This window comes from Lutra lutra, chromosome 13, assembly GCF_902655055.1.
Source record: "Lutra lutra chromosome 13, mLutLut1.2, whole genome shotgun sequence".
Classification (NCBI taxonomy): Eukaryota; Metazoa; Chordata; class Mammalia; order Carnivora; family Mustelidae; genus Lutra; species Lutra lutra.
The window spans coordinates 85,143,996-85,168,697 of NC_062290.1; the positions used below are offsets into that span (position 1 = coordinate 85,143,996).

Genomic DNA, 24,702 nt, shown 5'->3' on the forward strand with positions numbered 1-24,702 from the left:
CGGGAGCCAGTGGTCCCGCTGGGCTGAGGTGCCACCTGTGCGGCTTGCTGCCATCCCAATCCTGGAGGTTCAGAAGGCTCTGGAAGGAACAGCCCTCGTGCACCAGGGGCTTGGGCTGCAGAGACCAGGTGTTCCAGCGTGCCCTCACGCTGTGTCCAGGCAGGCCAACCAAAAGGGTCATCAGCCACCCATCTTGGCAGCCTCCACACTTAACACCACGCTCACTGGCATCGCGGACTCCCAGAGGACGAGGGTCAGGGTGGGGAGGACGCACTCCTGGAGAGTCGTCTGGTGCCCTCTCTGTTGTGGCTCTAGCCTCAGCGGCTTAACAGAGTTCTTCCGCGTCTCCCTGAAGGAAGTACTTAAGTCCTGGACTGAGAGTTGGCAGGAAAGGTCCAGTTAAGAGATTTCCTAACCAAGTTCATAGCTGCATTTGGTTTTTCTTTTCTCACCTTTTAAAATTTGAAAATCTGTGTTATTTAGAAGAAGCTTAGACTTGGACCTTGGAGCAAATCAAAACTTCTCTGTGGCCCTTTCCTACCTATAAATGGGAACCATAATCTCTGCCTTGTAGACAGAAGTTGAAATGAAATAAAACCGCATAAAGCCCTCCGCCCCCTTCTCCCAAGTCAGTCACTCCGACTCTGTGGCCTCGCACACCCCAGAGCATCCGGCTTTCACCAGTTCCGTTCAGCATCTTTAGGCCGGGTGTTAGGAAGCGAGAGGGGCTTCTCTGCACTGGAGTTGCTCAGCACACCTCACTTTTGAAGTTCACGTCACCTCTTAGGGGTATAAGACACCTTATTGTTGTTTCTCAGGTTTTCAAACAGGCTCTCACTGCCAACTGCGTAGTCTCCTCGCTGCGTCACTGGGAGTCACGATGACTTTACCTTCCTCCATTTTTCTTGGGTACATGAACTTGTCAGGGGCCACTACTGCTGCCTTCCCCTGAATACTGTGAGATTCCACAAGATTCCTAAATGGACCGTCTCGTCACACGCAACCTCCAACTCCAGGAGTGCTCAGGCCGCCCACGGGCGCAGCCGCAGCTTTCGGGCCAGGGGTTTCCCGGTGTTCATGAAGCAGCAGAACCCCAAAAAGGCAGCACACGGGTTGCAGGGAAGCTCACAGTGCCCGACCCGGGGAAAGCTCGTTTGCAGTCTGAAACATCTCGGGTGTGAAATATGGGAGCGCGTCCAGTAGCCCCAGGGCCCCCGCCTGACCCCTCCAGCCTCCGCAGACGCCCCGAGCACAGCCACCAAGTCCACAGGAGCCCTCTTATTCAGGACCGGCCCAGCCCTCTCTCTGCTGCGGCCCCCCAACCCCGCAGGGCCAGCCGGCCACTCCAGCACCAGGTATTTAAGTGAAAAAATTGCAGTGAGCCCAGTGATGCAAGTTAAGATGTAGGCTTTTTAAGGTCATTATTTTAATTACCATTAAAATAATTGGCACTCTGGCTATCAGAAGAACCGGGGCGATCAGAGGCTCAAGGCGCCCTTCCCCCACCCCGAGGCTGGCGCAGCCTTCAGTGTCTGTATAATTAAAAGCTCCGTCTTTCATGAGCACAATAAAGAGGCCAGGGGGTGGGCAGACTGCAGCCCTGCTGCATGTTAATGCATTTATTATGATCAATAAGCCCTTGCCTTGAGTTCTGTCCTCTGGTTTGGGTGTCGGCATGACTGACAGCAGACACACACACACACACACACACACACACACACAGCAGTGTGGGCAGTTGGAAGTTCACAATTGTTTGGACAGAGCCACTCACAGGGTCTCCCAGGTGTGGCCTTGGGGCCAGACAGGCCTAGCACGGGCGCTGGCTCCCCTCGGTGGCCGTGGCGGCCCCCGTCATCGCTCACCCATGTGCCAGGCATCCCCTCCGGTAGGAGGGCGGAGTCCCCGCCAGAGCCTCCCGAGGGATAACACGCCATCCTCTCCCTTGCAGTTACGGGAACTGGTCAGCATGTGCATCTACCCCGACCCCAACCAGAGACCCGACATCGGCTACGTGCACCAGGTTGCCAAGCAGATGCACGTGTGGACCTCCAGCACCTGAACGCGGACGCAGCCGCTCCACTCTGCCTCACCTGAGTCTTCTCTCCGAAGTGGCCGCCTGGTAGCCTAGATCAACTAAGACCAGAGGGTTCAGCGGGTTCCCCAGAGGGGGCCAGGCTTCACAGCAGATGCTGAGTGCAGAGCAGCTAGGGGAGGGGCACTGGTCACAAGGTCACGGTGGTCACATTCAAAAGTCCTTTCTTTAAACTGTGGACAGTCTCAGCTGGCTTGTTACCAAGGGTGGGTGGCTCGGCGAGCCACCGGCGCACCCCCTGCATCTGGATTGTAATGTGAATCTCTAGGATAATTCCTTCAGTGACCCGTCAAGGTTTGTAAGAACAGGAGAATTGCAGGAGACTGTGTGATTTGTAGTGAGCCTTTCAAAATGGTTTGTAGCAAGTTCAGTTTAGCTCTTAGAATCTTTTCCAAAAAATCAAGCTGTGTGCTTGCTCTGTTGTAAAAGGATAAAATGGAAATAATTTTTTAAAGTAGAGTGGAGATTTTCCAAATATTTTTTATCTACATTTATAACTTGATGAATGACGATGAGGAGAACCCAGCATCTGGCACAGAGTCTCAGAAGGCACCTGGTCTCTCGAGAGCCTCGGGTGTGTTCTGTGCGGCCTGGCCCAGCCCTCCTCTCCTGATCACCTGCTCCGTCCAGGGCACCTTGGGCACTCCCGCCATCACCTGCTGGAAGGCCGGCAGTTCATTTAACAGTGTTAAGGGTCTGTTCTCCTCTGTGGGAAGGAAGCACGGGATACAAAAAATAGAAATATAAACCATGCCCTCAGGCTGTTCTCTGTACAAGTTCTGGTTCTGCAACTGCCTACCATGACCCTGGGCACCTCTCTTAGCCTCTCTGAGCCTTAGTCTCCTCATCTGTAAAATGGGACTAATAGTGTCTACCTTCAGCCTTGCTGTCAGAATTGGAAATAAAATAGGCAAGTTACCTAGCATTTTGTAGATGATCCAAAAATGGTAGCCACTCACCCGCCCCTTCGCAAAACTGAAGTCCATGGACCATGTAAGTCAAGAATTAACGTACAACTAACTGTATGATGCGCAGGAAACCAGAACTATGTTCGTTTATTTCTTGTTCCCAAATAGGATTAACTGTGAAGACTAATTTATAAATGTGAACTTAGGGAAAACTCAAGCTCTGAAGGAAATAGTTTGAATTTTGCTTTTCTACTCAAGTTAATCCTCATATGGTCTAAGTTGTCACCCATCGACCTGGTGACAGTTCAGCCTCCAGATAGAGATGTGCCCGCCCACTCAGCGTGCTGGTCAGGTGCTCTGACTGCAGCCGACTTGCTGACCAGGGGTCCAGGCCTCCCTGGGGGTAAAGGACTTGGGCTGGGCCGAGGCTCTGTTCCCACATGTGAACTCTGTTCTACTGTAACCCTGCCGGGTTTGGGACATTTTCTTCAGATGCAACCTTTGCTTTGTACTTGTTCTCCGTGTTTGAAATAAAATGGGGTAAGTGGGGTCACTTCTGCGAGTGAGTACGATTCACGGATAACTTAAAAACAGCCTCATGTTACAGTACAATTTCCCCAGACGCCTTTAAAAACAGAATTTCTCAGGCCCCAGACATTCTGAGTAATCCTGGAATTTTTTTAAGCTCCCCAGATAATTTTGATCATCATCAGCCAAGACACTGCTCTAAATAATTCCATTGTCCCCCCCCTACCCTACTCCTTGCAGTTTTAACAAGGGAGGCTGCCCCAAGAATGGGCTCACTCTGGAAGACCATGGTGCTGGGACTCTGCCGTGTACCCCAGCCACGCTATCTCCGGGGGAGAGTCAAGGCCCGATCTCCTGCCTAGCACTTGCCACTAAAAGTTTTTCTGATTCCACAGAGTTTTTTGCACATATTCTGCTTATGGCTCTCAGAGCCTCTACTATGTCACCCGTGGCAGAATCAGCCTCAGACGCAGATAACTTGCTTTCTGTACACCATGCTACATTCAACACCATGAGAGCAACTCTGCCCACCAGGACCCTCTGGAGGCATGAAATCTCAACCATTCCCCAGGCCCGAGCGCCTGTGAGATGATGGTACCCTAATTATTACAAACTGCAAGCCCCAGAGCATTCCGCCGACTTCTGTGAAAGTGGCCAACAAGCAGCGGAACCAGTTTTATGGAACTGGGAACAGGGAAGCCAACTGTCCCCCTACATGCTTTTTCTTGGTACTCAGAACCGATGTCTCTACTTTTTCCTACTTGGCTGCTGATTTAAAAGGCTGTGCCGCCCTCCCTCTAAAAAAGGCAAAACCAAACAAGAAGCCTGGGACCACCCCGAACAAAGAGAAGTTTGCACGGGGATGGGCAGAAAGGTTCATCTGATTTCCACGACAGAGGAGGCCTCACCTGCTTTTGGGAGGAGGGTCCCATTGCTTAGACCTGTGTGAACGCAGACGGGCACTGGGGGAGGCAAGCCTATCCTGAAAGTGGGGGGGGCAGGTTGATGAGCTTTAGTGACTAAAAAACCATACAACCTCCAGACCTCAGCCATTCCATCCGGTTTTCATTTTTATTGGGTCTCACTCAGCAGACAATGCGCCAAATGAAGGTCTTACGGAGGAGCCTCCACTGCCCCCCACCCGCCCCCGTAGAGCACAGATCAGCCCATCAGGGTGATTCCTGTGCTGCTCAAAGCCCAGGTTCTCCCCGGACACCATTCAGGAAGTGTCCATTGTTTGAACTGTCTCTTCCAGCACCTCGATTTCCAGGCTGGTGACTTTTTCAGTGAGGACCGCAGTCGTCCCTTTCTCACACCTGTACCGGCCAAACCTAGTGGGAAAGAAAAGCAGAGTTAGGATCCCCTCAAGGAGCCCGACAGAGGCCTGGAGAGAGGGACAAGTACTCAGGCAAATCAGCAAGCAGGACTGGACTCAGAGCCCGGCTCTCCTGTTTCCCAGCTCTGTAACCCTGGGCGGAGGCGTACTCAACTGCCCCAAGGCTCACTCTCCCTGCTGCTCCAGGGCTACAAAATAGGGGTGCCTAGTAGATGTGTGCCCCAAAAGCGCTCAGAGAGAGCACCTGGCACTTAGTGGGCCCTCACATTTCCCTCGCCACCTCACCATCCCCAAAAGATGCTGGAAAGCACCTGGTCATTTGCCTTTGAGCTTCAACTCCCCCAAAGCACCCTTCAGTATCAGCAGGAAGTGGGCCCTTTTGTTAGGCTGTCATCACCCTTCTCTTGTGTAGAAACAAGGATGACCTAACTGTTACCTTAAACACTAAAAACATGTGGAAGCGAGAACAGTATAAAAATGACCCGCAGGCAGACTCTGGACTTGTCCCTCTAGACCGCCCTCCTGAGCCTCGAGAAGGGTTAGCTGTTCCCTGCGGCAGCGCGGCGGGTCGCCACCACATCACGCCCCACCCTTCTCTCGGGGTGACTCGCGACAGCGGTTTCTCCGGACACAGGCAGTCTGTAAGAGCCACGTCTGAGCTGCTAATTCTCACACTGGGGCCGGAATTACAGTATCGTCAAACAGCAGGACAAATCCAACTGTTCCTCTGGTCTTTCCCCAGCTGGGACATTATTTCTGTCAATCTGGCGCGGACTAACAGAAGGCTGCTGGCTATGCCGGGACCACGTGCTCCTTGAAAATCATCCCCTCAGATGGGCACCGGTGCACTCCTGTGGTTTGAACCGGGAGCAGGAAGCAGGAAAGAGCGGACGTCAGAGCTCTGCAGAAACCCAGGAGCTCGTGCAGCAGGCGGCTGGCCTCATTTCTGCCCGGCCCTCGGGCTCACCACACTCCAAGGATCAGACGGCAGCACCTTCTCGGAGATTGCCCCGCCCTCCCCTGCTGGCGTGAAGATGCAGCTCCTTCCCCCGCTTCCCGGAATGGACCCCCGGCAGCCCGTGGTCTTGGAGCCAGAGCTCCCTGCGGCTCCTGTGTGCCTGACTCCTCTGAGGCACCATGTCCGTGGGAGGCTCCGACACGCGAGAGCCTCCTCACCCCGGGGCACGGGCGCCTGGCGTCGGCGGGCAGAGAGGGCCTCCCCAAGCAGGGCTCAGCCAAGAGGAAGGTGCAGGGCTGCGTCCACAACGGCCCAGGCCGAACCTCTGCCCCACCCCCACGCCGACTGCCCACTGAGTCAGCCACTGGCAGGAGAGAGGGCGGTGGGATTCCGGAGTGCAGCGTGCGGTGGGGCCCAGGCCCTGAGCAGCAAGTGGCTCTGTCCAGAGGGCAGGGGGCGCACACCTGCCACGGGCTGAGCCCCTCCGTACCAGCTCACTGAATCTTTACAACTCGCCCTTAAGGGGGTCATTTTATGTCTGTTCTTGTGGGTTTACTCGCACATTGTGACTGACAATGTCCTGAAGAATTAAGATGTGCCACTGCTAAGCACAGGTTCCTTGTCCTACACAAATACTCCTTTCAGAGGCTCAAACGTGGCTTCCAGAGTCCTCACCCAGGAGGCTGTTCTGTCCGGATGGAGCGTAACCATGTCGCCCCGCCTGAACTCTCAGTTCCTGGGCACCTTGCCTACAATGGGGCACCCGAGCCGTCAGGGAGCGTGGCAAAGCCTGCTCCCAGCACAGCCCCAGGCCCGGAAGGTGGCTTCCCTTCCAGCTCAAAGGCCGAGTACTCCCCGGGTCGTTCACCTAGCTAGCTCCGTCATTTCCAAGACGACGAGACTGACGGGCCCAAAGTCACCGTGCCAGGCAATGACCTCTTCCCAGCTCCTGAGCCAGAACTCTTTGCTACTGAGTTACTGCAGCCTGCGGCGAGCACGCGGAGTTCCCACAACGCTGAGCGCAGTGCTGGTTCTCAATGTTCTACTCTTTCCTTGGAACTACTCCCGACTTGGAGTTCGTGTATACGTAGTGAGAGTTAAGGCGACGACGGTGCCTGCTACGCTCTGGCCTCGATACAGGGCTGCCGGGAAGTGGTCGAGTCTGTGAAGCCCGCAGTGCTCAGGAGCCCCGTCTTGAGCTGTCAGGACCGCGGAAGAGGTCAGGGGCCAGAGGATGGCCAAACAGCTGGACAACAACGCGAGACTGCAGATGAGACCAGTCACGAGGGCTGGAAACCTTCCAGTTCTAGTCAGCAAACCGGCTGGAACCCTGTCCCCCACTCTGAGCCTGGGCCGAGCGGCTGAGACACAGGCCTGCTGGGCACAGGCCCCGGGCGGACCGGCTCGGCTCCCTGGAAAGCAGGAGGCAAGGGGAGCTCCCCAGGCTAACTTGCAAGACTTCTAACCCATGGTTTCTAACTGCTCACGACTCCTCCGCAACTCTGAGAAAAGCTGTGGGCTGGTTTTTCCCTGCAAAGTGCTTCTCGTGGAATTTCACACAGGGATTCAGGGGATCCTTTAAGAAACTAGAGAAAGAACAGCAGGTGATTCGAACCTCTCCCGGCAAACCCCCAGGCTAGGACTCTCTACCGGGCCCTGCTCTATCTCTCCCACCAACATTTTACAAATTAAACCACCCTTCTATACCTGCCAGCTACCCAAATCATAAAGCAAATAAGGACTCAAAGGTCTGTGTGGCAGGCTGGCGTGGGGACACTGGAGTTACTAATCAAGAAAACCCTAAGTGCCATGGAGAGACCACAGGTAGCCGCGGGAGTCGGGGGACACAGGCAGAATTCCATCTCTCCACTTACCTGGTCCCCTTCTTGTTGGGCACTGAGTACGGGCGCAGGAAGTCCAGCTTGCTCTTGCTGATAACGCAGAGATCAATGTTACTTCCAGACCCCAGGTCATTGAAGATGCCCGCTGCGATGGCTTCACTCACCAGCTTCTTGGCGTCCTCCTCCTGAGCAAAAGAATGGCAACGATCATGGCCACAGTCGCTGTGAGAGCTGCTCTGACAGCCACAAAGTGCCCTCAAGAGCAGTGTGCAGTTGGGGTGCCTGGGTGGCTCAGTAGGTTAAAGCCTCTGCCTTCGGCTCAGGTCATGATCCCAGGGTCCTGGGATCGAGCCCCACATCGGGCTCTCTGCTTGTCGGGGAGCCTGCTTCCCCTCCTCTCTCTCTGCCTGCCTCTCTGCCTACTTGTGATCTCTGTCAAATAAATAAAAATAAATTAAAAAAAAAAAAAAAAGCAGTGTGCAGAATCCCTGGTGAGGTGGACATTTTTGGTGCCCGTTTTATAGATGAAGGAAAGGTCTCCGAGTACCAGGATGACCTGCTGAAGGTTCCTCGCCTAGTAAGTGCGGAAATCAGGTCTTCTGAACCCTTTACACATGCAACTCTTCAAAATGCCGCTTCACATCGGATAATCACTGCATGACTGAGGACTCTGGGCTGACAGCAATTTATCATCTAAAACAGGGACCAGTAAACTTTTCTTGTCAAGGGCCAGGTACTAAATATTTTAGGCTTTGTAGATATACTGTCTCTGTCATTACTACTCAACTCAGCCACAGTAGCACAAGACAGCCGTTAAGACGATGTATAAACAAACGTGTGTGGTTGTGTGCCAGAAAAGCCTCGGAGAGCCAGAGCTGGCCCATGGGTTGTAGTCTGCTAACCCCTGATCAAAAATGTTCCATAACAGTTGGAACCTGCTTTCGAGTAACATAATGAAGAAGTCGCTATCAAGGGGAAAAACTAAAACCAAAACATTACAGTTCTAGCAAAATGGTGGCAAAGCCAAGGGTGGGGCCTCTTGTCCCCAAGAGAATCTATTACTTTCTTTCACTTAAAGTGATTCCATGGGGCGCCTGGGTGGCTCAGTGGGTTGAGCCGCTGCCTTCGGCTCAGGTCATGATCCCAGGTCCTGGGTTCGAGCCCCGCATCGGGCTCTCTGCTCAGCGGGGAGCCTGCTTCCTCCTCTCTCTCTGCCTGCCTCTCTGCCTACTTGTGATTTCTCTCTGTCAAATAAATAAATAAAATCTTTAAAAAAATAAAAAATAAAAAAAAAATAAAGTGATTCCTTTCTTTGAATCATTCTCTCTTCTACTTCTTTCAGGACCACGTCTAAGTCACCAACAGTTACTTGTAAAAAGGTGAATTAATTCATTTCTGATTCAAGAAGGCCTTTCAGATGCTAGGAGGCGGAGCTGCAGAGCCGGATGAGGCCCCAGGTCCCTGCCCTGTGGGGGTTTAGCGTGCAGGGGGTAATCAGCCACAAGTAGCTACAGTGTCGTGTGCTAAGGGCTAATGGATAACTGAGGCAGAGCTGTGCAAACACCGGCCGCCTCAGCAAGGCCCCAGGGAGGGCTCTGCGAGACAAGCCACGCACCAGGCGTGCACAAAGCAGGCCGGTAACACCGAAGGCTGGTAGTGGAAGCCGCAAGATGGGGACCTGCTTTGTCCCAAAAGAGCCAAGTACAAGCTCTGCAGGCAAAAAGGAAAGAGATGAGCCATTCTCCCAAGCAAGAGACTCCAACTTGTGCTGCCCGTCCCCATTCGCCAGCACCGTAGGGCCAAAGAGTTCACGGAAGTGCCGCTCTGCGAAACAGGCCCGCCTGCCTCAAAGTCCAGCCCGCGATCATGGAAGGGCAGATTTGCTGACTCCCTGCTGTGAGATCTGAGCCTCTCGGGGTTCCTACTCCTCTGCCTGCCCTAAGCCAGGAAGTGGGATTCCAGTGACATGAGCGCCCTCTACAGACTCAGAGAAGGATGGAGAAGGCTCTGCGGGAAGTGGGATCCTGAGCAACCCAGCAGTAGGAGCTAGGGGGTTATTCTGATCTTTATCCTACCAGGTTTCTTCACTTCCCGAGTGGCCCTACTGCTGGGCCAGCGGAGCCCATTATTCTCCTGTGCATATACAGCCCCGTGAGAACTCATCCAAACAGGATCCTCCAATCAGGAATTCTCTCCTGGGGCTCCCAAGAGGCCAAAAGCCCATGAAGGTGATGATACCAAAGAAACCATCTTAGAGATGACGGCTACCATACAGACAGCAAAACCCAACCATAATTTAATGAACACGGCCTCATTCCAAACTGCTTCTCTTAAAAGATTCTAGATTTGCGCACGCACGTGTGTAGGGACACCTTCCTTATTCCCCTGCCCCTCACCTATTCTCTTTCCTCTTCCCTTCTCTTCTCTGTTTCATGATTTTCTCTGCTTTGATATCACTGCTTTTCTCATCACTGCATCAGTGCCTTGAGCCAGCCAACAGTACCTAGCGGATGTCACCAACCCTGCTGGCTGCACTCGGGACTGCAGATTTGAATTTCCCAAGTCATTGTATGTTTGGGGATGGGGGAAGACTCCAAGGAAACAGAGATAGACACATGATATCAGGCATGCGTATCTAATGTCTGTCAGTGAAACTGGGCACACAGATACCAGAATGCTAAGAGTGCACAGATCACGGGCGAATCGTCCTCTATTTTGCAAATATTCCACAAAGTGAATAGAAGAACTTATAAAAATTAAAAATGTGCAAAAAGCATTATGTATAGCTTGATTTATTCATAAAATTATTATGTGCTGTTATTTAAGTATAAAAGGCTTTTAAAAATTGAGAAAATACACATTTAAATTCCTTTCCTCTCCACCGATTCCTTAAGGAAAAAAAAATCTCACAAGTCTCTGGTCTTTTTTCCAGTCCTACCCTCATCTAATATGCACAGGACTGAATATTATGAAATGGAATGAACCTTACTGACCACCTACCACAATATGCCAAGTACCGAGTTAGGCATATTGATGATCATAATCTTTACCTCTGTCCTCAACCATCTTCTTAAGTTAGTACTGTCAGACACTACAGCTGAGAGAGTGTATGACTTGCCCAAGGTCACCAAGCTAGTGAACAGTTAAAACAGGTCCACGGGGCTCCAGAGCCAGAATGCCACAGCACCCTACCAGCTCACAAGCAACCTGTCTCAGCTGGGGGCTCCTTAGTGAGTTGGGGACAGTGGACAGCAGTTCCCTGATTCAGGGTATGTCACTCCTCAATCACATAGGATCTTCAGAACCCAGGCAAAGTGGATGGTGGATGGTAGTCTTTGGGCCAACAGGCAGTTTCTCTAACTGTCATTTCCGTAACAGAGGTGGGGGAGCCCTGCGCTTCCCAAACTGCCCACGAACACCACTTAAACATTTCTACAATGCAGTACGGCAGAGATCAAGATTAGAAACCCATGTCTTGGGGCACCAGGGTGGTTCAGTCTGTTAAGCGTCCAACTCGATTTCTGCTCAGGTCATGATAACAAGCCCTGCATCAGGTTTTGCACTCAGCAGGGAGTCTACCAAGGATGCTCTCTCCCTTTCCCTCTGCTCCACCCCCGCTAGCGCATGCGCACTCTCTCAAATAAACAAACCTTTTAAAAAATATGTGTCTTATTTCACATGTACCCCACCCCTAGCAAAAACCCTCAAAAGGCAAACAGGGTGAAAATTTACCAAGGCTCTATGGTCTACCCATTACTTACACAGCTAATGTCTTTAGCAAATATATAGAGACGCCTACTATGTTCCAGGAAACACTTTGTATGTCACTGTCTTTTACCACCGTACTTCCAGACGCAGAATTCTAGACACATATGCAAATATGCTACTGGGCATATTCATACTATGTTTTCTTTATAGTGGAGTTTCACAATTAAACAACTCTTGTCTTTAACACATTCTACCAAATATTTAAGAAAACCATCAAGAACCACCAACTGAAAGCAAGAGGTGGGGAAAACACCACATTTTTATCTGTCTCTGGCCCACAATAAACGCAGGAAGCATTGTTCCTTCCTTTAGGATTCCTTCTTCCCAGGGAAATCGCACTTCCTTTTCTGGAAGCTGCGGGGTAACCTAGGTTCTGAGCAGCATCTGCCCAGGGACAGCTGCTACCGAGGGGCTCTGACGAGGGCCCTGCAGAGCCTGTGGCCCCAGCTGAGCAGACCCCGGTGCCATGCTGTTGCCCACTGCCAGGCCGCAGCCTCTCCCCATCCCCCCCCCCCGCCACCAGCTGTTCACGGATTTACGCTGTGAGTCACAAGGGAACTTGGATTCGGTGTGCACACAGACCAGCAGGACTCATCTTGGCTACCAGAAAAAATGGCCCAATGGCTGCTTCCTCTTACTTTGAGACACTCAGCCAAAATATCACCACCTGGTGATTAAAAGTTAATCTGGCAGATGCAGAGGCAGACTGGGTCTGAATCCCATTTCCTACTTACTGCTGTGCAACCTTGGGCAGGTCACTTCACCTCTCCGAATTCACTGTCTTCCCTTGTAGTAAGTATAGTGACAATACATTAGGATTTACCAAAGGACTAACGCAAGAATTAGAAATAAGGTATAGAAAGCACCTATTATAGCCTGACACACAGCTGTTGCGTAATAAAACATAACTTACTTAAGCAAGCAAGTCAGAGGACTCCTGGAAGCACGGAGACCAAATTTACCTCGAAGCACTGACTGCCCGTACCAAACCCCAGGCCAGGAGAGGAAGATCCAAACAAACCTGCTGACAGATCTGCACACAGTTCTGTGAAGAAGTTCCTCTAACAATTAATCCAAGCAAAAAGCACACTCCCTAAAAGTTCAGAGAAAATAAAAGGAGCACTTCCTGCTTTATGGCTACAAAGACCAAACTAACTGGGAATATCAGTCCCCCGGGCCGCCCCTGCTTCTTAAATGAGATTACAATAAGAGTGATGTAGTGTAGTACAAGTCAGCTGTGACAAGCAGCACTTTATAGAGCTATCTGTTTGTCTCCATCACCGCATCGCGCAATGTGTCCCCGGACTCCAATGTGCAGCTCCATTTACCGCCACATGACAAATGGGCAGCACTTGTAAAAGGCACAAAGAGGTCCACGTCGGCCATGTAATGGTCACCACAGCTGTACCCGAGTGCTTGAGGGGACAAAACAGACCCCCAAGTTCATTAAACTGACCAGTAATGGATCTTTCAAAAAGTGCCTTAGGAATCGTACAGAAAAGGCTAAAATAAATAACTCAGCATGGAAGGCTAATCTGAAACGGTGTTTGATAAATTATTTATAACACAGGCGATTGTCTGCATTTAATATTGGAGCTACTAGTAGCATCTTTAAAAGATGATTTATGTGTTGTAATGCTATTAAACTTTATATTGGCCCACTGCTAGCTATAAAGTCTGCTGAGATTTAGAGAATGAGTTTTAAACTGTCACTGCAACATCATAGGAGATGGAGACTGTATTAAATCTTTACTTTAAACCTGTTACCTAGAGAGTTGCATTTTGTAGACACTCACAAACTGATAGATTACCTCGGCAGTCACTATGGTGCAGGTCCAAAATAGTACTGCAAAGAAACTTTTCCATATTATTCTTGTCTACAGCTACAATCGAATTTCTCTTCTCACTTAAGTGATTTTTAGATGCGGAATGCCACCAGAGTACAATGTTGGTGCCCCAGCCAATGGGCACTCTGGACAGTTCAGCGTCGAATTAATGCTCTTTAAATAAAGCCTCTACGTTCCACCACATTCACTTATGCATTCGGAACAGCGTTTTACTTACAGTAGGAGCAGGCAAAACATCAAATATGCACTGGAAAACCTAACACTATTTTAGATACAGCTTTGGAATGTGAAAATAAGTGTGTACGGCAAGTCGTTTAAAACAACTGACTTGTACCTAAAATTTTTTAAAATAATAAAATGGGTTATTTGCTGGAAAATATAGCCCATTTAGGTAGCTGAGGGGCTGACACTAAAGGAGCTGAAAAAAGAAGAAACAGCCTTTGTCATGAAGGACAGAGCTTCGCTGGCTCTGCTGTCCTCTGGGGTCCTGCAGACGCGGCCCTTTGCCATGCGTCCCACCATCATGCCGGGAGTCAGGGACACTGGCTCTCCTACGTCCGCTCCAGGGAATGAGACATGCGGGCGGCATCGCAGCTGGACCCTCTCACAGCTCCCATCAGTTTTCTTAGTTGCTACAAAATCTGCAAGGACCATTTAGTTCACAATAGTTTGCTCCTTTACTAAAAACTAAAATTTTAGCCAACGAGAACAGAAGCCGTCCAAATTCATCTTGGAAAACCTGCATTGTCTTTAGTCACTTTGATGTGAAATAGCAAAAAAAACGGTCTAGTTCGCAGCAGAGCAGACTAGAAGTCTGGGTGTGACGAAGAGTTCGGGCTCTAACAAGAGGACCCAAACTATCCCATCTCCCTTCTGTACCCCAGGCAGCAAGCACAGGGCCTGGCGTGGATGTCAACAAATGAAAACATGAACCACCAACTTCGAATGCATTCCCAGCTTTGCCCAACTGGAAGGTGAAATGAGTTATGAGACGGCAGCATACCAAAGGGGGAGTTCCAAAAGCGCGCCAGCTCCAACTGGGGACCAGGGACCAAGAGCGCTCCAAGACCGGTAAACACCGCGGGAAGAGGTTTAAACACAGTGTCCCGTGGTGGCCTGTGGACACGCTGAGGTTCTGCCTATGCTACCTAATGCGGCCTGAAGGACTCATTCGTGGCTGATGGTTGAATAAAATTTAAAGAGCTCAAAAAAGTGTTTAAAACAGTCCCCCCACAAGCAGACTGCTTCCCACACTCTGTAACAGACATGATGTATCCCATGTGTGGAGACATATTTTACAGTGGAAAAGGTTAATTTAGTATTTTTTCAGACAGGGCTGTGTGACAAAAGCAAAGGTGTCTGACTTTTGGTTTTGGCCTGAGCCGTGTGGGCAAACACGGCTGCTCGTGTGAACTCCCCGAACTGTTACGTGTAACCGAGGCACAGCTGGTGCTGCGTGTGCCCAGAGTGGCAAGTGAGGCAGGGACTGTGTCTTTAAGGTCCAGAGGGCACTGCCACTTCCACCCCCCCACCCCCCACCCGCGACAGCTTCTGGCACCTCGGATGAGGGTGATGGGAGTAAGGAAGGGCAAACCTGCTGTGCGCACAGGAGCAATCTGAGGGGTTTTCAGCAGGGATGGGAGAGGGTGTTCACATTCAAGGAATTGCCAGCCACACCACTGCCAACCCGGCCCGTGCCAGACCACAGATCACAGAAGGATACGAAAGCCTGATCACAACTCGGGGCGGGACAGCAGACCTCTGAGGCTACGGAGCCGCAATGAGCCAGAAACAGCCGCCACAGAAATAGAAAAGAGCAGCCCAGCTGGGGCACTGATGGACACGGCGCTGAGCTCCAGGAGTCACGGGCTGCCCGCTGAAAGAACAGGGACAATGCCTCTGTCCAGGGGCTGTTAGGAGGAATAAGGGGACAGGAATGTCCCTGACACATGGACTTTACAAACAGAATTATGAGCAAATTCTATGGCAGAAGGCAAGAGGCCAGGGTGTGAAGAACAGGGGACACCCAACCACCTCCGCTGGGTCTGTGCCAACTTAATCCTCCTCACCGCCTGTGAGCAGAGAAACTGAGGCTCTGGAACGGCTGGCTGCAGCACGGAGGGCGCATGGCTGGGTCTGAGTGGGACTCGGGGATCAGTGCTAGGGTAGGGCCTTGCCTCACTGAAGCCCACCTTCGTACCCGGCCACAGGAAAACCGGTGGTGGGCAAGAGGTCCTGCTGGATTCTGAGACACCGAATGGAAGGAAAAACACCTAAGCTTCCAGAGGGAAAAGGACCAAGAGAGACAGGAACATATTGCTTTCTGCAAGAAGAAATCAGCGTTCGCAGCATATGTGTACACAAATATGTATTTCCAAGGCTGCAGTGAATCAAATATAATCAGAGAAAAAAACAAGACTAGGTTTAAAGGAAAAGTAAGAAATATGCTCAACTATCCTCCAAATGGAAACCAAGCGGCCCCAGGTGGTAATAAGATCTTCATAATCTCGCTCTCTCCCCGGCGATCAGTGATAACTCTGCCAATAAATTCCTGGTGATGAAAACAGAGGGGGAAATGAAGTTAATGTGTTCCCTGGGTCACTCAGAGACGAACAAGAGCCACACTCACATCTGGAGGATGGAAAGCAGGGCAGGGGACAGGGCACATGTGGGAAGGTTACTGTGGGGACTGGGTTACACTGCACGATCCTGCTTCTACAGCCTCACAAGGATTAGAAAGGACTAGAAGGAGATCCATGGAAGTACAGAGCACCTTTGTTTGACGAAGTTTAAAGACCACATACGAAGCAAGTTTCACATGATATAAAACCCTTTAAAAAAATGTACAGTTCAGCTGAGTTCAGCAAAGATGTCCTAATGCTCTGATCCTAACGTGCTCTGCAGACACCACAGAACACTGCACATAAGGTCCGAACAGACAAAGACCTTGCCCCGAAGAGTGTGGAGTCCAGAAGAGAAACAGGAAGAAAAGCTCACTACAGTGTGGTAAGAGGTCTTAAGAATCAGGCCTGAGGCACCTGGGTGGCTCAGTGGGTTAAGCCTCTGCCTTCCGCTCAGGTCATGATCTCAGGGTCCTGGGATTAAGCCCGCATCGGGCTCTCTGCTTAGCAAGGAACCTGCTTCCTCCTCTCTCTCTCTCTGCCTGCCTCTCCACCTACTTGTGATCTCTGTCTGTCAAATAAATAAATAAATCTTTAAAAAAAAAAAAAAAATCAGGCCTGATGCCCGAACTATAGAGGGGTACAGAGGTCTCACGGGGCACAGGTGACAAAGACGAGGCTGAGTCCTGACATACAAATAAATGGTCGCCAAGCCAAGGGGCAGATGTGATGGAAGAAGTAAAACCGTGGGAAGGAGAAAGGTGTGGCTGAGTATCAGAGAACCTCATGGGCCATACAAGGAACCGGCCCTGCAAGCAAGGCGGTGGGAGGAAGTGGGGAATTTCAAGCTGGCGAATGACGTAGTTAGTTTTGTGTTTTATGAACCTGTAACCTGGAGGCAGGAAAGGAAGAAAGGCCAAAGGCAGACAAGAGGAGAGCAAGGGATTAGAATGCTCCCAGTGAGACGGTGGTGGGCCGGCAGGGGCAGGCAGGAGGCCCATCAACCGGCTGGGAGGCCGGTGAAAGTGAGGGTCAGGTGGGAATGCAGGAGAAGGGAGTGGCGGGTGCCGCCTGGATGTCCAGCATCGGTCCTGGGCACTGACCCAATTCTCAGCAAACTCAGCCATCACAGAAAGGCCTTTTATAACTTCTTGGCGGCTGTTCTTCTGGCAGGTTGATAGGAGACAATGATTAACCTAATTATATATTCTAGACACTGGTAAGCTTCTGCGGTAGGCACTCTAATGGGTGTCACCAAAAAGAGACAAGATAAAGGAAGAGCCAGTGGAAGCTGCTGTTTTTGGGGGGGGGATCCGCCAACTTGTAAATGCCATTTCACTGGTGGCAAGGGCTCGCAACCTATGCCTGTCTGGCCTCTGGAGTATGGTAGAAAGAGTGTAAGGGGCTGATTAACTATGGGGCAGGAGCCAAAAGAATGTAAGGAAGTTCTAAGGGAAAATTGTGGTCATGAGGGTTTGGCCATTGCAAAGTAAAGTTACGAGAAAGTAGAAGTGAACAAACCTAAGTAAAACAGACAAGCAGAGAGCAGATGGGGGGGGGCAGGGGAGTAGAGATCCTAAGGTGCTACCGAGTCAGACACTTCTCCATGAGACCCCTGGCTCATCACCTCATCCTAGGATCCCAGGCACACACACAGCCATCAGATGCCCCCTCAGTTACTTAAGGTTCTTGGAAAGAATGGGGATGCCCAAAGAAACTTCTGGAGCTGATGGATATATATTCATAATATGACTGCAGTGGTGAGGCTGGGGGGAGGAGGGAGGCAGCAGAGGCAAAGAATTGAAGAGAATGAAGACCCAGGAGAGCCAAGTCCTGTTACTTAGGAATTATGTGACCTTGGTGGTAAAGTCAACATTTTTAAGTCCCAATGTCCTCATCTGCAGAGGAGGCCTGAACCATGTAGCACCGGGGTGGGCTGTGAGGATTAAACAAAGCACTCTATGCACCGCAGACACCGCTAGCACAGCGCCCGCATGCAGGAAATCCATGCTGGGTGCTAACCTGATCCAATCCCCCCCTTTCTCTCACGTTCACAAACACCGTTACCAAAAGGCTAGCTCCTGCAGAACTACCAACACAAGGGGCAACTGATCATAACTCAGTACTGTTTTTTCAAACCCCAATTCAAAGCAAATCAATTATGAGAATAGCCCCTGTACTAAAAATGAAATTCACAGTGATGCCATAAAACACACGAGCACACTCCATACAGAATTTACTGCTACGCCAATAAGAACCGTACTAAGTGGCACATTTTCACTTATGTTTCATTAGAAATTATATCCTACAATAAGGCAGAAAAAAAATAAGGCAGAAAAAGAACTTACATTACCGCGCTTAGGCCCTGTGCCTAGTACATTCTTCCACTTCGTCCACTTACTGTTCCAAATAACCCTTTAAAGTAGGGACGACCCATATGTCCATTTTACAAATCCAGGAAACAGAGGCTCAGAGAGGGAAAATGACTAACCCAGACAACCGGAAAGTCTGAGATTCTGCAGAGTTCTGTCTGACTCACAAGCCCCTGGGTTTTTTTTGTCTTTGTTGTTGTTTTTTCGCTCAAGACAACAGAACCTCCATACAGCTAGTTCCCAAATCACTAACAATGCTTGTAAACTCCTTAGGTGTAACTGATGAACCCAGCTTGAGTTTGCCTTTTTAAAGTAGCTGACCTCGAAAATTCTTCAAAGTTGCAAATATGCTGCTTAATAATGCTACTCCATCATTCCATCAATTCCTCACGCTTGTTAACATTTGGTAAAACTAAGAGCGTCCTGATGAATCTCCCTAATACAGAATGTACACTCATCGAACCCCAAACCAACAGCCTATTAATTCACTGCATCAGCCCTACATTTTAAACGTTTCCATTTCCCTACAATCCACGGATAAAACCTCTCAGCAAACAGAATGAGTCAAGAGAATAAGAGAAGAAACTTTTGTTGAGCCTGAGTGCAATTTACTAACAATCCCCTCAAGCACTGACTTAAGCCCACGTCGCGAACGAGGTTTAGGTTTTATAAACTGGGGTTACAGGGGTTACATCAGAGACAAAAATCAATCTTCGCGCCCAGACCTCTTCAAAGCCCCCGCATGCACTTTCCTTCATGCCCTGTTTTTGCTGTCACCCCAATTCAATTTACTGGAGTTAAAAGAAACTAATGTATTTGTCAAGGAATCAAAGTTACTGTTCCCTTGGATCTTTTCAATCTCCTGGTATCATCACAGTTCCCAGTTCAGAAAACTAGACTCCAACATGACGACTGGGTGACAACGACTCCAGGTGCGGCCGCGCTCTGGGCACCGGCTGCTGGAGACAGTTTCCAAAATCTGTACGACTGGGCGGAATTTTAAAATATCAACTTAGCACAACTTCATATCATTTTCTTATTTTTGTTCCTGTACCATTTCAGGGTTAGGGAAGAGTAGTATAAATTACCTCACAGAAACCCACAAGTAACATTATCTGTTAAGGTTAAAACTTTAACTCCCTTCCCGAGGTATGCTGCTGGGGTCTCATTACAGCAGGTAAGCTCACATCCCGCCACGCACAACACACTAAGTACCAGCATCTCCCAATTACACTGCAACGGAAATCTCAAAGGACATCTGAAAAGTCTACACAGCTCCTGCACCCACTGCCGAAACACAACCACCTCTAATGGAACGTGGCAGCTTTCTAAACTAAATATTCACACGCAGGGACAGGGATGCTAAGCTCGGCCTTATCCCACACTGAAGAGCGGATGCTAATTAAAAGGCCACACCGACTCAGGAAATGACCACCCAGACAACTCTGGACACCCTCCGGAGTTTCGTTTTCCTATTTCCAAATATGTTCAGCTGTCCAAACTTCCAGGGTTCCACAACTGAAAAAAAGAGCAGGTGCTTCCCCCAACCCCCCGCCCCAGCCCTGCACCTCTGTGCATGATGTGATGCCCCCTGGTCTCTCTTTTTCTGCAACCTCCCTGTCCCACCCCTTCCTCAAACGCCAAGACAAAAAATTCAAGGAGTCACATGTGCTTCAAGCCATCCGAAAGTCCCCCAGATTCCACCAGTCCCCCTCTGTGTTACCTCTGCACCCCCCACAGATGCACCCTTCTTGTGCTTTTCACACCGCACTTTCAAGTAGGTGCCCGTAGGCCGGTCCAGCCCACTAAGTTGTAAATGGAGAGACCACGGCTCATAACCACGCACAGACCTCGGCACCTGGCCAGAGATCAGTACAACTTAGGTGAATGGAGCACAAGGCAACCCTTCACATCTCTGAATGATCCCCACCTCACGACAGTTTACAAAGGCTTTCGCGGACACTCAATGGGGATATAAAAGATGTTCTTCTGGTGATGTAGGTACCAAGAAACTTCTGGTTTCTTCGCACACAGCCCTTCTGCCTTTGCCAATTTTGATGTTTTTGAGAAAGCACCATTCTTTAAAGCCTTTATAACAGCAGAAGGTATCCAGGCTATGTTCATTCTGACCATAATCATTTGGCTATTTTTGGAACAGTTTTTACTTCAGCTAGCAAAATCTAGACTAGGCTGTGATGCAAAGAGGAAAAAAAAAAAAAAAAACCTGTCGTAATTGTAGTAATGGCTTTGAAATATCTCATCTAAGCCAACTTTACTCTCACGCCTCTTAAAAATTGCTAATCCCTTCAAATATTGGCAGTTCCATTTATTCAGCTCTTCTGATACATCGTATTTGCCGACTTTTCCACCCTTGAGTTGATACAGATCTATGAAAACTGTGAAACAAAACTTCTCTGCCTGTGCAAATTACAGGGGCATTATTAAATTACCATATGTTCTAGATCAGAAGGTAAAAATAGTACAGCAGCCCAGGAAAACTTCTCAAGCCATGCAAGCTGACAGTTATTGAAATACAGCTAAAGTGCTCAAGTCCCCCTTTCTCTTGCAGCAGTGGTCCCATTTAACATTTAAATATGTAATGTAAGTTTACCATTTTTATTTTATGTTCATTTACAGGTATAACATAAAAGTACACAGGCACCGCATTTAAGTATTGAGCTCCAAGTGTTATTTTACACTTAATTTTTCCAGAGCTGTTTCACTTTTAAAAAAGAAGAAACTTTCCTACGATTCTTAGTCACACTTGAGTGTGTATTAGCGAATGTGTAACGTGCGGCTGCTTTGCACACCCACATGCCCACCGCCTCCCCCTTTTCTGATATCACACACCACACAAGTATAATAAACCATGTTAATATTTCATACCACTGTGAAATATGCTGGAGTATCAATTCAACATCTGCTGTCTTTAGGGTCCGGGAGTCCCGCAGAGACACTTCCAATTTGTAATTGAGTTCTATGCTGAATTAATCAGCAGTTTATCTTTTTTACTAAAATAACGTCTTCACCACTAACCCAGATTTACATTAACAATTTATGCCAAATTACCTGCCAAGGCAAAACTTATAAGATTCTAAGCTACCATCCAATAACACTCAGTCCTATATTTCATTTCTTGTATTTCTCTAACCGACATACAAGAAAAGTGGAAATCCATTGTTTAAGAGCTGCCGCCCTCTAACCACAGACGACCTCTTGGATTCCTGACACAGAGACTTACTTCTGACAGTGAAATTCAGGAGGGTTTCCCCTCTTCTCCTCAAAGCCACTGTTCAGTAAGGGGTTATGAGGCAAAATTTTCACAAAATAATAGTTCCAGGATGGAATGAAATCAGTGAATAATAAAAGAGTTCCTTTTCTTTCTTTTCCCAAGGAGTTGAGGCAGTCCAGTCTTGGCCTGGCTTGCTTGAGTAACAGAAAAGGACAATGCAGATAAAGGTGACATTTTTAGTGTCTTAAATTATGTCCCTGAGACCCTTAGCCCTTTGACCAATGTGGTAAGAAGTGGATAAAGAAGTTCATTTTCTCTGTGATATCATGATGTAGAATATTATATTAACAAAACTTCCTTTTAATTCTACTCATATAGTTGAAAGTCACGAAACACTTATTTCTAGTCAATAATGGAATCTAGCTCTTGCCTCTCTCTAATTAAAGACTTGCTGGTCACCAAGAAGCTACATTTTGCCTGCTGGATCTTTGCCACAGGTGCAGCAAGCAATATACTTTGTGAAATATTTCTCCTATACCGAGTATCTCCCCCTGCCTTTCTCAGTTATAGGAAATATGTAAAGTGAAAACATTTCAAATGGGAACACCTGCTCCAAAGAAATGCATCACAAATAATTACCTATCTACCACAGAGTAAAATAATGCCTCCTTTTCAATGTACTCAGTCCACAGCTGTAGAAGGGATTTCCACCGTCATACAGAACGGCCTCCTGCAATACCACCTCCGGACCGCAGCACCAAGTATAGTGTAATGCCTCGCATTCAGCGGGCACCCAATAAGTACCTGCTGACTGATTACATACTGACTTTACAAGAAAAGGAAATTCCGTGTGTACACAGCATAGTGTGAAAAAAATTTTGCACAGGATATTTCTGGCAGAAAAATCAACAAAGACTTCTCGAAGTCAGTAACCATGGAGCAGCATCTGTAGTACCTTCAGCAGCAGGCCTCAGAGATCTGGCCGTACAGGACTTCAAATTTTACATAGGGTCACTTCTCTCAGATCTGCTGACTCATGAATTCTAGATGCCTGGCATCCAGAGGAATCCATTCCTAGCTCACTGGAGATTTTGGTAAACTACACCTTTCTTGCTGGGCCTCCTCCCATCTAATCCCCTTTTATTTCTTGAAACTAAATGGGAAGAATTAAGACTCCTTCTAGAATTTCCTTTGCCCCTTCCCCAAAACACTCCCCACTTTGAACTTCAACTTGTACCAGAGGCAGAATAAAATGGCAAGGATGGAAACAATAGCCACCCAACACTATTAACTGAGGATCTGAAGACCGAGAGATACGGAAGACACACAGACTCAGCCAGACGAACAGACATTGAAGTGGCCATTCCTAAGTCAGGTAGATGAAGCAATCCTACAGAATCAGAGGGAGAGAAGCAATTACTTGTGAAATTCCAAACTCTGTATAAAGGGAGCAAAGTCCTGCTCTTGAATTATCAGGAGAAAGACCAAAGAAAACATCCACCTGCCTTATAAAACACCACAAAAGGAAAAGATCCAAGGGAATAACCTTAACTCAAGAAGTCCTTTCCTGTCTCTCCAAAGTTGGCTCAGTAGTGCTCAAACTCAGGAGAACAAACTTACTTTGTAAACGGGGGACAACTCAAAATATTGGGTCTGGTGAGAAGCTCTAACCATCAACAGTGTCTTCTCACCATCATCTATTCTAGAAGCTGAAAGTGATTCTCCGAATCACCCATGGAATCATTACACCAATTTCAGTATCTGATCATTTCTAAAATTAACTGTTTAACTCCACTGGAAATCACTACTTAAGAATAATCCTACACTGGGCCCCTGGGATTCTATTTTTGGGTCTGACATCTCTTTAAAAAAAAAAAAAAATCTAATGCTGGGGCATATGGGTGGCTCAGTCAGTTAAGTGTCCGACTCTTGATTTCGGCTCAGGTCATAACCTCAGGGTCATGGGTTCAAGCTGGGCACGGAGTCTGTCTGTCCCTCTCCTTCTGCTCCTCCCCCAGCTCATGCTCGCTAGCTCTCTCTCAAATAAAAATATAAATAAGATCTTAATTTAAAAAAAAAAAAACCTGGGGCGCCTGGGTGGCTCAGTGGGTTAAGCCGCTGCCTTCGGCTCAGGTCATGATCCCAGGTCCTGGGTTCGAGCCCCACATCGGGCTTTCTGCTCGGCGGGAAGCCTGCTTCCTCCTCTCTCTCTCTGCCTGCCTCTCTGCCTACTTGTGATTTCTCTCTGTCAAATAAATAAATAAAATCTTTAAAAAAAAAAAAAATAAAAAAAAAAAATAAAAAAAAAAAACCTACTGTTTTACATTAAATACAACCAGAGAGAAAATTATCGAGGAAAAGTAATACATTATCTTGATTGAACAATAAAGACGCAACTTACTACATCTAACGCACATCCAGCGACCTGGCCACTTTGGAAACCAGACTGAGTGTTCCTTAAAAGGTTAAACACAGAGTTATCATATGACCCAGCAACCCCACTCCAAAGGACTGGCAAGAGAAATGACAATGTGTGTCCACACAAAAACTTGTACACAGATGTTCACAGCATCATTATGCGTAACAGCCAGAATGAAAACAATCCAAATGTCCATCAGCTAACGAACGGGTAGATAAAATGTGGTATGTCCACACAATGGAGTATTACTAAACCATAAAAAGGAATGAAGTAACAATACATGCTGTAACATGGATTAAATATTATGAAAATATTTTTATTAAAGGAGCTTTTTGTTAAAAGAGCTAGTCACAAAAAACCCTGTATTGTTATGATTCCTATTACATGAGATGTCCAGAAAAGGCAAGTCTTTGGAGACAGGAGACAAAGGGGGACTAGTTGTTGCCCAGGGCTGGGAAGGTTGAGGGTACATGGGGATGACTTGCCGTGGGTATGGGGTTTCTTTTGAGGGTGATGAAAATGTTCTAAAATTGACTGTGGTGATACTTGTGCAACTCTGAGAATATACTAAAAACCACTGAACTGTACACTTAGAGTAGCTAAGTTGTACAGATGTAAATTGTATCTCGATGAAGCTACTATATAAAAAAAAGGCATCCAGCATTTTTAGACTAGAGGAGTCAAAACATCCTGTGACATGTCACAAGTCAAAGAACTCACATTCTAACAGTATTTTTTTAAAGCTAGAGATCACAATAAGCAAAAACATCAGCACAGATC

The 24,702-nt window shown here is 48.4% G+C and overlaps 2 protein-coding genes across 3 annotated transcripts in view; one reads left to right on the plus strand and one right to left on the minus strand.

Annotated features, from left to right (window-relative positions):
• Positions 1-3,553, plus strand: part of NEK6 (NIMA related kinase 6) — an 81,717-nt gene extending 78,164 nt beyond the window's left edge. For both annotated transcript variants that reach the window (XM_047699320.1, XM_047699319.1), the window contains exon 10: positions 1,949-3,553. In XM_047699320.1, the coding sequence (XP_047555276.1) occupies positions 1,949-2,059 (111 nt within the window). In that variant the 3' untranslated portion in view covers positions 2,060-3,553. The remainder of the gene's footprint in view (positions 1-1,948) is intronic.
• A 1,023-nt stretch (positions 3,554-4,576) lies between these two features.
• The window catches only part of PSMB7 (proteasome 20S subunit beta 7), a 63,420-nt gene continuing 43,294 nt past the window's right edge, over positions 4,577-24,702 (minus strand). The window contains exons 7-8 of the mRNA XM_047699321.1: positions 7,697-7,848; positions 4,577-4,859 (exon numbers count right to left, since the gene is read on the minus strand). Of these exons, the coding sequence (XP_047555277.1) occupies positions 4,748-4,859; positions 7,697-7,848 (264 nt within the window). The 3' untranslated portion in view covers positions 4,577-4,747. The remainder of the gene's footprint in view (positions 4,860-7,696; positions 7,849-24,702) is intronic.